This window comes from Silurus aristotelis (genome assembly GCF_946808225.1).
Source record: "Silurus aristotelis genome assembly, chromosome: 2".
NCBI classification, from domain to species: Eukaryota; Metazoa; Chordata; class Actinopteri; order Siluriformes; family Siluridae; genus Silurus; species Silurus aristotelis.
In genome coordinates, this window is record NC_139575.1 from 22496882 (window position 1) to 22512959 (window position 16078).

The following is a 16078-nucleotide window of genomic DNA, read 5'->3' on the forward strand; positions in this document are numbered from 1 at the left end:
GCAAGCTTTATGATGATGATGATGATGATGTACTAATGAAGACATACTGGCAGGTTATTTTAGATGTGCCACATGTGAGTCTATGTGTGTTTTATGTTTGTAAAGATGAAGGAGGAGCGCTTCCGGAAGATGTTTGCAGACTTCGGGACGCTGACAGATTGCGGACTGAAGTTCACTAAAGACGGCAAATTTCGGAAATTCGGCTTCGTCGGATTTAAGTGTGAAGAAGACGCCTCAAAGGCGCTGAAACACTTCAATAAAAGCTTTGTGGACACCTCCAGAGTGACGGTGAGTGGCTGGCGAAACAGCATCAGCGAAACACAAGCTGACTTTTTCCTTGTCTTGTTTTAAATGGCCAGGGTAATAAAACGTATAGTCACAAAACTATACAACAAGGTGTAAAGAGTACTTGCAAATCATCCGTGAGTAAAAGCTACCTTCCTGCAAATCTTACTCCATGATAAGTCACCAATTCCAATATGGCTTGAGTAAAAGTCTATGAGTAGCTGATCTGAACACTATTGTTGTATTAAGTATGTTATTACTATTGAACGCAGGCTCAAAAATGGATTAGTCTTCAACACCAAGACACACGTTAGTGAAAAGCCAGCAGTTGATTTGTGAGGGTTTTATTTCCTAAAATACAAACCGAATTGTACGCCTCAACAGTGTATTAGCCAAGATCAACACAACAGCACAGCCTCTTCACCATGCCACAATGAACCAAAGATAAAACTCCTCAAAAAAGACAAAGTAGTGAAGCAACCTTTCAAAAAGGGATCTTCAATTAACAAATAACATTACAGTACCATGTCACAAAGTTGAAGAACCATCAGTATTCAGTGGACTAATAACATGAAAGTAAATCATTTTAGATAAAGTAAAACCAAAATTAAGTGCTGACTGTAATTTGATGCACCTCTCAGTCTCAGAAAGGGACAATATTTTTCTGCAACTTCAACAAAAGCTGGTTCTCAACGTTTTTGGATTTTATTCCAGCTCTTCTTTGGTCTGAAAATGAGGCCAGCAGTGCTAAAAAAACAAACAAATAAAAAAAGTCGCTCACAAGCAGCAGATGTGGGTTGGGGAATGTTGATCCTTAATGACACCTTTAACTGAGGTGTAAAATGTACTTGGTACAGTAATGAAGTACATTTACTCTAATACTTTACTCCACTGGTAAATGCAATAAAAAAAGCACTATTTTCAAAAAACAATAATTGAAGAAAACCGCTAAAACACAGTATAAAGAATATTGCATCTCAGTAAAAATATTACATCCGCTAACAAAATAAATTAAAAAGGTCACAACAAAAGTTTTACATTAGGCATGCTATAAATTCCTTAATTTGAATTTCTACCAAAAACTGTGCTGTAATGACTGTTATTTATAAAAAAAATTTATAGGTTAAGATTTATAAACTGGCTCTCTGTTATTTATTTTTCTGAAATGCATGGAGAAATATGTAAGATATTACACATGAAAATATAGTGATGTAAAAGTTTTTCAAACTGGAAATACTCTGAATAAGTCAAGTCAAGAAAAATGTTATTTAAGTAGAGTAATAAAGTAAAAATACCTTCTTACTGTCCACCACTATTTACTGCTAATGTAGAGTGATTTTATACATTTCATTCAGCAAGTTGGATCTGCAATATTTTGAATATATTAGTAACGAAACAATTTCCAAATCTTTACTCAATATCAAAACATTTTAAAGTGAATTAATAAAACACATGTCATTTATTAGGATGTTACTTTCTAGACAGGGTAATTTTATTAATTAATTAATTTATTTATTTATTTATTTATTTATTTGATTACATTTTTTTTTGTCAGGTGGAATTTTGTACAGATTTTGGAGACCCCAACAAAGCAAGACCCTGGAGCAAATACAGCCGGCAGCCTGAGAAAACAAAAGATGAACAGAAGTCAGAAGGTCAAAATAGAGATGAGAGCAAGGTGAAATAGGACTTGTTTAAGGTTGTTTAAACTCTGATTATTTACAAAATGTGTGGTTTTGTTTTTGTAAAAATATATTTTGCACTTTCTTACAGGGGAAAAAGGAGAAAAAACCTCATGATCTCCTTGGAGAAGTAAGTTGTTTTTTGTTGGGTTTATTTATTTATTTATTTTTATAATTAGTCTGTATATCAAATATCATAACCAGATTAACTTTTTAGGTTGTTGGTGAAGCAAGACAAATAATAAAATGATCTTAAAAGTGTCATGGGGAATTTGTCTATGCTCTTTCAGGGCCTGAGTATTGTTCCATGCACATGTGTGTACTCTTCAGGGCAGATCATTAAAGCTTTATATTTTTGCAATTGTGGGCTCAGGGATGTGCTTTAGATCTGTTTTGAGAAGTTGTGACCAGTGATTACATAATCTAATAAACTTTTAATCTGGAATATAATCAAAGCATACAGCGTGTGCTCTGAGCTATGCTCACTGCACCATCTCATATTGATCTTTGTTCTGCTGCATTTTTGTTAAGCCCTGCATATTTAGCACTGTATAACTTTTGTAATGAGATCATATGGCGTAATTTTTTTTCCAGCTGAATAATGACGAAGGCTTTCAAGAGTTCCTGGCTGTGCACAAAAATCGCACACAGGTGCCTGTTTGGGCCAACGACGCAGTGGAAGCCAGTGCCGTTGAAAAGAGCAAAACGTCTGAGAAAAAGAAAGAAAAGAAAGCCGTCACCGATGACTACTTAAACTTCGATTCTGATGAGTCTGAGGAGTTGAGTGAGGTTGAGGAGCAGGATGCATCTGATGGTGAAGATAAGCAGGGTATGTGTTTTGTTTAATTTTTTTCCCTCTCATCTACTTAAAGGACAGTTTGCAGATACATTTATATATATTTGTGCTTGTGTGGCTTTGCTAAAACATATTCTATCATTAATGCATAGATTCTGGTAAAATGGCCCTGAAAGACAGCCTGACGGATATGGACTACCTACGCTCCAAAGTAGTGACGAAACCAGACATGGTGGATGAGAAAAATGAGGATGACAAAGATGTGGTTGAGGAGGATGATGCAGGTGAAGAAGAAGGTCAAATGAAACAGATGGACAGTGCATATGAGAGTGGAGATAAAGACAGCCAGAAAAGCACACCATCATCACAAAACAAGGTTTGTTCTAACCACTGTGAAACCTTTCTAAACAGTATGTTCCTGATGTTTGAATTAAAGTTTTTCCTACTGTGGATTATTTCATAGTTTGATCCTGCTACAGAATTCACAGTCAAGCTACGAGGAGTGCCATTCACAGTTAAAGAGGTAATGCCTGCATATTAACGAAGCACCATTTCTCCTTCTCACTCTATAGTTACATTTTTCTCCATTTAGTTTCATTGTAGTTTAAGAATAATGAATGGAAATGAATAAACAATGATCGTAAATAGAGTTCGACCGATTGATCGGCCGATTGTGTTTTTTTTTTGTTTTTTTTTTTTTCCGTGAGCTTATTCGCTAAGCTAATTAGCCAATCGGGTTGTCTTTCTCGCTAACGAGCTTATGCAGAATCAGCCGAGAAACAGCTAATGCCGTCCGATCAGAGCCAACAGTCCCGAAAAAAGCCGACCGACACTCAAAATGCCCAACCTGCCTCCGACATTCCACAAAGGCTGACCATCAGCTTGTTGTGTACCGGCCTTTAGGTTCTTATAATTCGTTATTAATTTAGTCTTATATATTTCCTTGGTTAAATATGATACTGCTTTTGGAGAGAGAATGAAAATAACATTTGGAGAGAGAAAGCGTAACGTTTTGTATCTGTTTTGTTAGTGAGCCTTCAAACAGCTGTAGTTTGGGTTACATGTAGACTCGGGCACAAAAACCTGGTAACCAGTGCACTGATTGAAGAGGCTTGTGCTGTTCAATACATGTTTAATTTAAGCAATTTTCAACATCTTATTATTAAAGAATGAGAGTTTATGGCATGAAGGGGGAAAAAGAAATCGGCATAAACCTGCATCCGCCAGAGAAAAACCCATATCAGTCGATCTTTAATCGTAACAGTGTCAAGTTGAACAGAATAATAATGTGAGATAGATTTCAGGATAACTGGTGTTTGCTCTATGTTACTGTTTACATCCCTGATTATATTTCTTTGCTGTAGCAACAAGTAAGAGAGTTTATGCTGCCACTGAAACCTGTGGCCATCCGCATCGCCAAGAACAAAGAAGGCCGTATCTCTGGTAAGTTTGAATAGAAGTTAAAACTATTAACAACATGCAGTATCTGTACAGCCTTTGTGATTTTTCTCCTAGTGCTTTAAATATACTGGGCCATAAAGTGTGTCTTTCAGTAACTGTGGAGTTGTAGTGTATTTTAATTACATCACTGCTGTCTATAATCTTTCATGCTGTTCTTATAATTCAGTAAAATAAACAAATCGACCCACAAATTTCACCTAACCTTGGTTGAGTGTGGTCAGTCGAAAATTCCAGAAAGGCAGTAAATTATCATAATATAAATTGTGCACTGTTCTGATTGTTTTGAAATCTTGTTCGATATTCATATCTTTTCCAGCATATCCACACTGTATGCTCTAACCAACCATTTACAACTAATCCTTATTTTGCTTAAAACTGGCCCCAAGCTGCAAGAGTAGTGATCAGGTAGTAATCAACATGATGCCGAGACATTGTAGATGATAATCTCACTGCTTGTCCATACAACTTACACCAACTCCAAATACATTCCACCCCTGGAACAGCAGAAAAGGCTAAAGTGCTTTTCCACCACAATCCACAACCCCCCACATATACACATACAAATAACTATCCATTGTCAATGCTTATGTGACGACAAATCTAGTTCATAATACGACGGTAAGAAATGGGTATATATCTTGTTGTTCAGAACACAGTTCCAAGGTATGACAGCATTCAGACCACTTGTTGTTCAGAACACAGTTCTGAACAACAAGTGGTCTGAATGCTGTCATACCTACCCATCACCTTCTGACTTTTTCTCCAAAGAAATTTAAGAAAAATGCTCCGCACAGTTAGACAACATATGACACAAGTAGACATTACTGTCAAGTGAACAAGTAGATTTCCAAAATTCCTTAAAGGTGGACCAAGAAGCGCATTCCTGAAAGGTAAAAAAAGAAAGTGTTTCAGAGCAGTATTACTGAATGATCTTCCACATTGTGGTCTCTAAATGTCCAACCTGGCCACCAAGATAAAAAATAGTTCATTTTTTTAATACAAGATCTATGGGTGTGATTTAAGGTTGTGTTCTCTGTGTTTAGGTAATGTGTATGTGGATTTGCACTCAGAAGCTGAAGTGGAGCGAGCTCTAAAACTTGACAAAGATTATATGGGTATGGCTATAAATGATTGATAAGAAGCTTCAAATGGTTAATTAAAATTTGAGGTGAATCTATAATTCATTGTGGTTGTGTATCGTGTTCATAGGTGGACGCTACATTGAAGTGTTCAGAGTCACAAACTTCACTGACAGGAAGACAATAAGAGGAGCTCCACAGGAAAGAAACTTTGTCTCCAAGTTGAAAGATAATGAAGAAGAGGAGGATGTGGCAGACTCTGGTCGGCTCTTTGTGAGGAACCTGCCTTATACGTGTACAGAAGAAGAGCTGAAGGAGCTTTTTACTAAGCATGGTAAGAGGGCAAATCATTGGCATGCATATTTTTCTGAGCATATTCTGATTAACTCTTGTACATTTAAACAAAATGTATTGTATTATCAAGCAATGTTTTTCAAATTTAAAGAAACCATTATCTTTATTCAAGTTTTAAGACCTGCCACGTAGCTACCATAAAATGATGCGGCGTATGCTATCTATGCCAACAATGCTATTTTTCTTGTAACTACAGAGTTCTACTATAGTAATCTACTATAAACAGGTAGTTACTACAAACAATGGTGAATTGTGTTTACTTGTAGTAATCCAGTGATTATCATAGGTATAAGGGAGAAATTGGATATCAGGACAATTCCTGAGACGTCAACATTTCAGTTGTTAAAATTGAGGAAATGTACCAGTTTAATGAAAAAAATTTGGTCATTTTTAATTTGGAAATTTACCATTTGAAAACACTAAGCGTCATTAAACAGAAAAAAATGACAAAGAAGCCCGAAGGACTGTTGAGTAGCTAGAATCCTGTATCAAGCATGAAAGGGACAACGTTTCTCTCCCTAAACTCCAACAACTGGTCTCCTCAGTTCCTAGAGGTATACGGACATTTGTTGTTAAAAGATGAGGGGATGCTACTCAGTGGTAAACATGGTCAACTTTTTTGAGACATGTCACTGTCCTCAAATTCAAAATTGCTTTTTTTTATTCTTTACAATAATGTTTGCTCAGTTTAAATATCTTTTACGTTTTATAGTGAATCTTTTTTAATTTTTTTATTTTACACAGCTTCCCAAATTTGTTTTATTTCTTTAAAGAATTGGCAGTGTATTTGGGGTATATATAAAAATTGATTTGATGTGGTTTTTTTTGCTGATGTGTGTTCTTTGCAGGGCATCTTTCTGAGCTTCATTTTCCCATAGACTCCTTAACTAAGAAACCTAAGGGCTTTGCCTTCATTACCTACATGATCCCTGAAAATGCTGTGAGCGCTTTAGCCCAGCTGGATGGCCATATATTCCAGGTAGAGATATGCTTGCTTTATTGTATTTTTTCATCTTTTGCGGATTTATATTGGTTACATGCTGTTTGTCTTTTAGGGCCGGGTATTGCACATCATCCCCTCCAGAATAAAGAAGGAGAAGCCAGAGCAGGGCCCCAATGCTCCAGGCAGTTCCTCGTATAAGAGGCAGAAGGATGCAAAGGATAAGGCAGCCAGTGGCAGGTCCGCATGAGCAAGCACATTTCCTTTGCCTAATAGCAAATTCTTTTTATCAGTTTTGTAAATGGCAGTAGATTTAATTGTAACATATGGCACGCCTGCTGTATGAATAATATTTGCAATAATAGCATTATTGTCACTTTTGTTACATTTTCTAATGCTTCATTTGTCTCGCACAGCTCCCATAATTGGAACACTTTGTTCCTAGGAACAAGTGCAGTAGCTGACGCTATTGCTGAGAAATACAACACGACTAAAAGCCAAGTCCTTGATCATGTGAGTTACAACATTAATAACATTCACAGCTAGTATTTCACTTGTATTAAAAAACTTGGTTTCGCGAAATGAACAGTGTTTGTGTGTGTTTAGGAGTCACAGGGCAGTCTGGCTGTGAGAATGGCTCTTGGTGAGACACAGATCATTCAGGAAACTAGACAGTTCCTGCTGGACAATGGTGTGTCTCTGGACTCCTTCAGCCAGGTACAAAGTTGCACATTTGGTTACAGTATTATGCAGAATTCACATTTCAATAGAGCTGGCAAAAGTACTCATCATTCACTCAAGTAAAAGTACAGATTTTTTTTGTTTTAAAATACTCTGGTAAAAGTTGCACTAACTACACTTTTTCACTGGAGTAAAACTAAAGAAGTTTGACCTCGTGCATGTTCTTAAGTAAACATTAGTCATTACTACTACAGTGGTACCCCGCTTATCGACCGTCTCGGACATCGACCTTTTCGCTTAGCGAACAGTTTTCTGACCGAAATTTGCGCCCGCTGAACGACCAAATGCCCGCTTATCGACCTTTTTTTTTACCCCGACCCACGTGGAGCGAGGGAAAGGATCTTTCCAGTCTTGCCTCAGCCTTCGTGGAGAGAGCATCTATCGTAAATGAAACTTCGGTTTGGGAACAATAAAGTGTTATTTAGCAGTCAATATAACAATTAATGCGTGTATGTTGTATATTGCGTGTACATTCGCTCTTCGACCTTTTCGCATTTCGACCGGTTTTAAGGAACGAATTAAGTTCGATAAGCGGGGTACCACTGTACCTGTTCTAGTGTTACACTGGTAACTGGACCTTACATCATATCAATATTTTGGCTGTCAGTCGATTACAATGTTTACTCTTGATTAATCGCACAGTTTTATCTGCACTAAATGTACCATAAATTAATACTTTTCAAGTTTTTAATACTCTTATCAACATGGCCATGGACAAATATGGATGCTTTATGCAAATGTATGTTTATTATTATTAAATCCATACTCTATATAGAGCATGATGACAAAATATTCCTGTAAATGTTTTAAAGTAATTATAGTGTTTTAAATTACAGACACCAAACGGAACTTTTATGTTTTCACACGGACAGTTAATGAGGTTATACCAGAGAAACTGTACCTATTCTTTCATATGGTCATCAGAAAATATTTTTAAGAGTATTTAGTTTTAATTTAATTTATTTATTTATTTTATTTTTACAAATTACCCTTTACAGATTCAAATAATGTATTGCTCTTATCTGTATGATGAAAAAGATTAATTCAGTTTGTTTCAGAGTTACAAGAAAAAAAATTAAAAAATTTTTGGTGCTGATTTGAGACTTGGCGCATCAGTAAAACAAATGTTTAATGATCAATAAAAATCAATTCGGTGATAAGATGACAAGAAATAGGTTGATGTGCTTAAAAAATGGTGCAATGAGAACACTAAATATTTACATTTCACCAAATAGATTAAAACTAAAGTAACGATCCTGTTTTGAAAACGTATGAAAAAGAAAGTACATATATTTGAGTAAAATCTTTAGGTGAAACAAATAATGAAGTAAAGTACCGATACCAGAAAAATCTACTTAAGTACAGTAACAAAGTATTTGTACTTCATTACTTCCCTCCTCTGCATTTCAGTATCTAAAGATTTATCTTGAAAACCTGGGTAAACGGCGGGTTAAGAGATGTTCTTGTTTCTATTTTTGTACCTTGTGACTTTAATCCATTTTTTTTGTATATTAAAATGTCCAGGCCTCTGGTCAAAGGAGTAACTCTGTGATCTTGGTAAAGAACTTACCGTCTGGAGTACAAGTAAAGGAGCTGGAGACACTTTTCTCACCTCATGGCTCTTTAGGCAGGGTTCTGTTGCCACCTTCTGGCCTCACAGCTATTGTGGAATTTCTTGAGCCCACTGAAGCCAAACGTGCTTTCACCAGACTAGCATATAGTAAGGTACATATATCCGTCTTGCTGCTCAGTATTCTTTACAGCTTCTTTACATTTCCAGGTGCCCATGTCTCAAATTAATTTTTATCTTCCTTTTATCCTAGTTTCAGCATGTTCCCTTGTATTTAGAGTGGGCTCCAATGGCTGTCTTTACAACACCACATAAGCAGCACAAAGCAGGTAAACCTTCTGATATTTATTCCGAGTTGTTTTTAGCTTTGTTGTTTGTATTCCTCATCGCTAATTCTTTTAATCCCGCTCTCCTTTCTCAGCTGAAGTTGAAGCTGTAAAGGAAGAAAATGCATCAGATCAGCAAACAAACTTAAAGGAGGACGAAGGTGAAGAGGAAGATGAGGAAGAAGAGGAAAGTCCACCTGGCTCAACACTATTTGTTAAGAACCTGAACTACAGCACCACTGAGGAGTCACTAAAGGAGGTAGGGGTCAGAGTTTATAGAACCAAGGAAGTGAAGATTGTTTTATCACAAAGTATGGAGTTATTTTCTTGAGACTCTTATTTGTGTGTGTTTGTTTGTTTCACAACAGACCTTCTCAAAATGTGGAGCAGTGAAAACGTGCTCAATATCCAAAAAAAGAGATAAATCAGGTATTATTGAACTCGCTCGTAATCTTTTGTATTCATTACATTTAATTTTTGAAATACAGTGCCTTTTAACAGTTTGGAAATGCCTTTTATGTTTTTGGAGAGACACATGCATGTTCCTCTTGTTTATATGCAGGAAACTAGGTAATTTAACACTATGAACATTTACTTTAACCAAACAAATATAAAATGTGCAGATGTTAAACTCTATGTACCGTATTTTTCGGACTATAAGCCGCTACTTTTTTCCTACGTTTTGAACCCCGTGGCTTATTTATGAATTTTTCGTGGTTTTTCCCGGTTTCACAAACTTCAAGCCAAAAAACTGAGCCCCATAACATTAGACCAATGAAATTTCCGAACGGAAACGAAAAAAACGCACTTCACCTGTGTTCTTAGCTGCACGGCATCGGGAGAAAAAAAACGTTTTTTTTTTTAAACGCACGACGATGTCAAAAGATAAACTCCCGAGTGAAATAGTTGTGAAAGGAAGGAGGAAGACAGTGAACAATGACTTTCTTGGTAGGCTACTGTTTAGATACAAGCCGTTGTAACGCGTTAAGTCTAACTCCAGTTGCAACAGAAATCGTATAAGCACAGACAGGTTTTCAAAACTCGTGCTTTTTTTTTTTTTTTGGCAACAGCGTTACGGGTTAGTCTTAGAAACTTAGTAATCAGCATCAGAAAATAATAAGGACATATTCCTCGGTCTTGCACACATGCAGTAATACCGGAAAAAATGCAGCGGCAGGCTTTTCCCAAAATACCGCTTTGCTCTTAAAGGAGCCACAACATTTCACCCGTGTAACAGACACTGTCGTTAAAGCCTGTGTAAAGTTCATTAGTTTCAATGTAGGAATGTTTAAAATTAAAATCTTTGTCAAATTCAGTGGGTGCGGCGTATAATACGGAAATTACGGTAATTAAAAAACACTCCCTTAGCATAAATAATAGCTTTACACACTAATGGCATCTGGACAGTTATTTTCTCCAAATGTATAGGTGAAATATGCTTTGCCATGCCTCATGTAAAACTTGAATATTTCTTTCTGACCTTGTAATCCAGTTTATCCCAGAGCAGTTCAATAGGTCTTGGGTCCGGTTATTTGGGTGGGGCATTTCATGATGGATTGCACTCTTAATAATGCTTACAGAACATGGATATATGCTTCCAGTCATCGTCTTCTTGTTTGCTGAAGTTGGTTCCATTTAGCTGCAGACCAGACAGAATTGCATGGCATTGAAGTATGGACTAATAGCCATGTTGGTTTAACCCCGAACTGCACCAAAACAACCCCAAACTACTAAGATTTTACCTCTATGTTTGGCTGAGGTTGTAAGGCAGTCTGGTTCCATCTCTCCTGTTCTCTGTCTTCATTTCTAAATTTCAATGTCCATATTTTTTGCCTTTTACTTTGTTGCATAAATATATAGAATCTCACAAAAGTGACTACACACCTCACATTTCAGCAGTTTATTGAGGGAAACATGTGACATTTGTGAAGCAGAACATGATGCCCTCCTTTTTAACTGGGCCGAACAGCAGTTATCCAACAAGATAACGACCCCTAACACACTGCTGTATTGGCAACTGCCTTGCTGATGGAGTGGCCAAGTGTGTCTCCAGACCTGAACCCTATTGAGCACCTGTGGGACATCAAGTGGAAGGTCTAGAAGGCCTGTGTGTCTAACCTCCAGCAGCTCAGTCATATCATTATGGAGGAGGGAAAAAGGATCCCAGCAACAACCTCTGTAGCTCTGGTGAATTCCATGCCTAGGAGGATTAAGGCAGTGATGTAGTAACAATGGTGCTCACACAAAATATTGACACTTTGGACACGGTTTTGACATGTTCACTTAGGGTGTATTCACTTTTGTTATTTAGACAATAGTGGCTGTCTGTTGTTATTTTCGGAAGACAGTAAATCTGTACTGCTATAAAAAGTGCACATTGACTAAAATATATCAAATACATTTCTTTAGTATTGTCCCTTGAGAGGATATACTAATATGGTTGCTGAAAGGTGAGGGGTGTACTCACTTTTGTGAGATATTGTTTGCAAATGTAACACGCATGCATCTCAAAAAGAAAAGGTTAGGTGTTTTAAAAAGTTTGACACAAACTGTGTTATATGCATCAGATTTCAGATTTTCAAATGTTATACAAATCATGTCCAGTAGAGGGAGCATTCAGTGTTATTCTTGATCTAAGGTTTAATACTCTATTAGCTATAATGCTTCTGGGGAAACATGTCATGCTTCTGGGAAGCCTGTTTGTTGCCATTGTGGGCTGCATGCATTAAAGGATCATTAGTGTCCTGTAATCATGTGCAATGGCGTCTGCTAAATGCCACAAATCTAAATGTAATCTCTCTTATAGGCAAACTGTCATCTATGGGTTATGGGTTCATCCAATACAAAACTCCTAAAGCAGCTCAAAAAGCCATCCGCCTGCTACAAGTAAGTACTTTTTTACAAGCACCAGTCCTGTATATTCCTGTTTAAGATTAGCGCAGTTGTGGAAAAAAAAAAAACATTTCTTTTTCTCTGCAGCATTGTACTGTCGATGGGCATCAACTTGAGCTGAAAATCTCTGAAAGAGAATTAAAGTAAGAGGAATCTGGCTGCAAGTCAGTCTATAAAATTTTAGTCTACTGGCTTAGATTCTAATAAAGGATATTTAAATCAGTCTGAGGTGAACATTCTTTGTCATATATGCATGTTCACTTGTGTGTCTGATCTCAGGTCAAGTGTGACGCATACTAACAGGAAGAAACAAACAGCTAAAAAGCAGACAACATCTAAGATCTTGGTGCGAAATGTTCCCTTCCAGGCTACAGTCAAGGAGCTTAGAGAGCTTTTCTGGTAAGAACCTTTTATGAAATGTACAAAAGTAAATATTAATGGTGAGACCAGAATTGTAATTCATCAAAATTGTATTATATTAAATGTACTACTTATATATTTTTCATTTGAGAGTATTGTCGCAGTTTAAATTAGAAAAAGGACTAATAATCATGCAATTGTTGACCAGCGTGTTCATTTCTATCGCTTTTCTCCAGTACATTTGGGGAACTGAAGACTGTCCGCCTGCCAAAGAAAGGAGTCGGTGGAGCCCACCGTGGCTTTGCTTTTGTGGACTTTCTCACGAAGCAGGATGCCAAGGTGAGTACATCTGTTTCTGTCCCTCTCTCTTCTGCAGTTATACCGACATTCTGCCACTCCGTTTTTATTAAGAACCCACACTGAATTTAGACAGGAGCATGTAATAAAATTAACTTGTCTTTTAGAAAGCGTTCTCAGCGCTGTGTCACAGCACCCATTTGTACGGTAGGAGGCTGGTGTTGGAGTGGGCTGATGCAGGGGAGAGTGTAGAAGAACTGCGGAGGAAAACGGCTCAACATTTCCATGGTAAGACCAAATACTTCAGTAACAATTAATTCAATCTCTACCTACACTCACTGAACATCTTATTAGAAACACTATATACAGTGGAACCTCGATACTCGCAACCTTGATAGTTTGTGAGTTTTCATTAGGAACCAGACTGAGAGAAACTCGCGAAAAATCCGATAGTTCACGAGAAGTCGTGAGTGGCTCGAAAGTTTAGTGTAATATTTCAAAACAGAGTTTTGAGTACTAATAAATTACATAATGTTTGAAAAAATATATTATTGTATTATTAATTTAAAGTAGTAAATAAAACGTTTGACAAGTAAATCACAATTTGAGTTTACAGTACATCAAAAGGAGAGTCAAAACCTCTCGATTTTGTTTGTTACAGAACGTCATAGAACGTAACCCCCGTGAGTATCGAGCTTGGCTGTATATATTTGCAGCGTGCGGTTTCTGCAGATCATTCATGTTTACTTTAATGCTTCGCAGCAAATCTCCCATTTTACCAGATCCCAAAGGTGTTCCATTGTTGTATCCATGAATCTAGTTTAAGACGACTTTTGCTTTGAGACATGGTTCATTATCATGCTGGAAGTAGCCATTAGAAGATGAGTAAATCGGAGTTATGAAGGGAGGCATCTCATATAGTGTGTAGCTTTTAATTTCACCACTGAGCACATGTCCAATGCAGCCTCTACTTTTGGCTGACAGAAGTGGTACCTGGTCTTCTGTTCTTGTTACTATCAGGGTTCAATGTATTGTGCATTTTGAGATGTATTTCTGCTCACAACAGTAGCTGAGAGTAACTGAAGCCTTTTTTTTTTTTTTTTTTTTTTTTTTTTTTTTTTTTTTTTCTTTTTTTTTTTTTGCTCAAAATATTTTGGCCATTCTCTATTTTAACCCTCTTATCAACAAGATGTTTCCATTGGCAGAACTGATGCTTTCTGGGTGTTTATTCCTTTATTGAAACATCCTGAGTAAATTCAACAGACTGCATATGTAAAATAAAATCCCAGATCAGCAGTTATAGTAATATCAGCCATTCTGGCACCAACAATCGGGCAAAATCACAAAGATCACATTTTATCCCCATTCTGATGGATAATGTTCCATAAAGATGCTTGCCTGTAGCTACATGATTTTGTACATTGCACTGCACTTTTTGCTGATTGCGTAATTGCAAGAATGGTTAGGAATTCATATTAAAGGTGTTCACTGATGTGTACCAGGAATAGTTCATATGAGAGTTGTAGTAATATACTGGGGCAAAATTCTTAGTTATACATTTATCACACTTTTATTTATAATAAATATATTTACAAGAGTTTTTCTTGATGAAATTGCCGTTGTTGATGTCTTTTTCTAGATGCTCCTAAGAAGCGGAAACAAGCACAAGTTTTGGAGGGCATACTGGAGCAAATGGAGGTTGGGGTCGAAGATGAATGAGGGTACGAGGATACATTTTTATAATAAATTATTATTTCTTCTATTCTATTTCTATTTTTTATTTTTTTATTTTTTTTTATAACTATGTTGTTGCTTTCCCTCAGATGAGCTTTGCATTGGTCACTGATGATTCACATGGAGAAGCTCTATTTTGAAGAGAAGTGTTTGTTTGATGGACTCATTTGTAATCTGGATAAACTTTGTAAACCATCAATCTGTCACAATTTGTGTGGGTGTCCATTAAACCAACCACTATAATTATATAAATATTTTAAAATAATGTCATGCCTTTATTTTGATGTTTATATAGTTCTGCAAACTGTTGTTTCTTTGTAATTTAACTTTTTATGGAATATAATTTCCAATTTTTAGGGTGATATATTTATAGACAAGAAAGTAATGTTGCTTTTGTCTATTATAATAAATATTCCCTCTCTGTTTCATCTGATTGTTGGTTCTTCACAAGAAGAAACTGAAATTATTTATATAGAGTGAAACTGTACAGGCTTGTTTGTATTGTGCTCCGTTGCCCAATGAAAAGGTTAGAAAAGGTTCAGGGAACCTCTTAAATAGGTTTATGTATTTGTTAACATACCAAGTGTGCAAATGTAAGAATATTTGATAGTGTGGCAGCTCAGTGGTTAAGCATTGGACTCTGGTGGACGGATGGTCTCGATTTCAAACCCCAGCACCACCAAGCTGCCACTGCTGGGCTCTCGAGCAAGGCACTTAACCCTCAACTGCTCAGTTGTAAGCCTCTCTGGATAAGGGGGTCTGCCAAATACTGAAAATAGTAAGCGTTTCAACTATGCATGTGTTTCAGTGATTTATCAGCAGTAATTTCTGGACCATATTAGTAAAGGTTCAGAAGATTAAAGGGACCACATATAATGTAATATATACGATTAGTGTGTGTGTGTGTGTGTGTGTGTGTGTGTGTGTGTGTGTGTGTGTGTGTGTGTGTTTTCTTGGTCACTGCTCTCAATAAGGCCCTTCTCTGCTGATTGCTCAATTTGGCCGGGCAAACAGCTTTTTGTAGAGTCCTGGTTGGGCCAAACCTTTTTTCATTTGTAAATTATGAAGGCCACTGTGATCTTGGGAAGCTTCAGTGCAGCAGCAATTTTTCAGAGATTATTTGACTCGCAGCAATCTTGTCTCTGAGCTCTGCAGGCAGTTCCTTTGACCTCATGGCTTAGTTTGCTTTGAGATCCATTGTCAGCATAAGGCCTTCTGTAAAGAGTTTTATGACTTTCCAAATTATGTCCAATCAATAAAACTTTCTAAAGGTGGCCTCTGATCAAGAGTTTTAAACATCATGAAACGATCAAGAGAAATGGGAGGCACCTGAGCTAATTTTTCAATTGTTGTTACATAAAGTCTGAACATTATGTACGTTATTTTTAATACAAAAAATCTGTTTTCACTTTGTCTTTGAGCGTAGATTAATTAGAAAATAAAAATGTTATTGATTGTAGTATTAAGGTGCCACATAACAACGAATTATCGGGGGTTGACTGTGTGTGTGTGTGTGTGTGTGTGTGTGTGTACACCGTAATTTCCGGACTATAAAGCGCAC

The 16078-nt window shown here is 36.8% G+C and overlaps 1 protein-coding gene across 1 annotated transcript in view; it reads left to right on the forward strand.

Annotated features, from left to right (window-relative positions):
• rbm19 (RNA binding motif protein 19) overlaps positions 1-14945 on the forward strand; it is a 15576-nt gene extending 631 nt beyond the window's left edge. Inside the window, exons 2-25 of the mRNA XM_083529387.1 lie at positions 106-288; positions 1841-1963; positions 2059-2097; positions 2562-2796; positions 2916-3139; positions 3227-3286; positions 4128-4206; positions 5268-5339; positions 5434-5637; positions 6506-6636; positions 6713-6837; positions 7014-7110; positions 7204-7314; positions 8863-9063; positions 9162-9237; positions 9330-9493; positions 9603-9663; positions 12041-12120; positions 12214-12269; positions 12406-12525; positions 12723-12825; positions 12951-13071; positions 14423-14504; positions 14607-14945. Of these exons, the coding sequence (XP_083385513.1) occupies positions 106-288; positions 1841-1963; positions 2059-2097; positions 2562-2796; positions 2916-3139; positions 3227-3286; positions 4128-4206; positions 5268-5339; positions 5434-5637; positions 6506-6636; positions 6713-6837; positions 7014-7110; positions 7204-7314; positions 8863-9063; positions 9162-9237; positions 9330-9493; positions 9603-9663; positions 12041-12120; positions 12214-12269; positions 12406-12525; positions 12723-12825; positions 12951-13071; positions 14423-14502 (2745 nt within the window). The 3' untranslated portion in view covers positions 14503-14504; positions 14607-14945. The remainder of the gene's footprint in view (positions 1-105; positions 289-1840; positions 1964-2058; positions 2098-2561; positions 2797-2915; positions 3140-3226; positions 3287-4127; positions 4207-5267; positions 5340-5433; positions 5638-6505; positions 6637-6712; positions 6838-7013; positions 7111-7203; positions 7315-8862; positions 9064-9161; positions 9238-9329; positions 9494-9602; positions 9664-12040; positions 12121-12213; positions 12270-12405; positions 12526-12722; positions 12826-12950; positions 13072-14422; positions 14505-14606) is intronic.
• The last annotated feature ends 1133 nt before the right edge of the window (positions 14946-16078 follow it).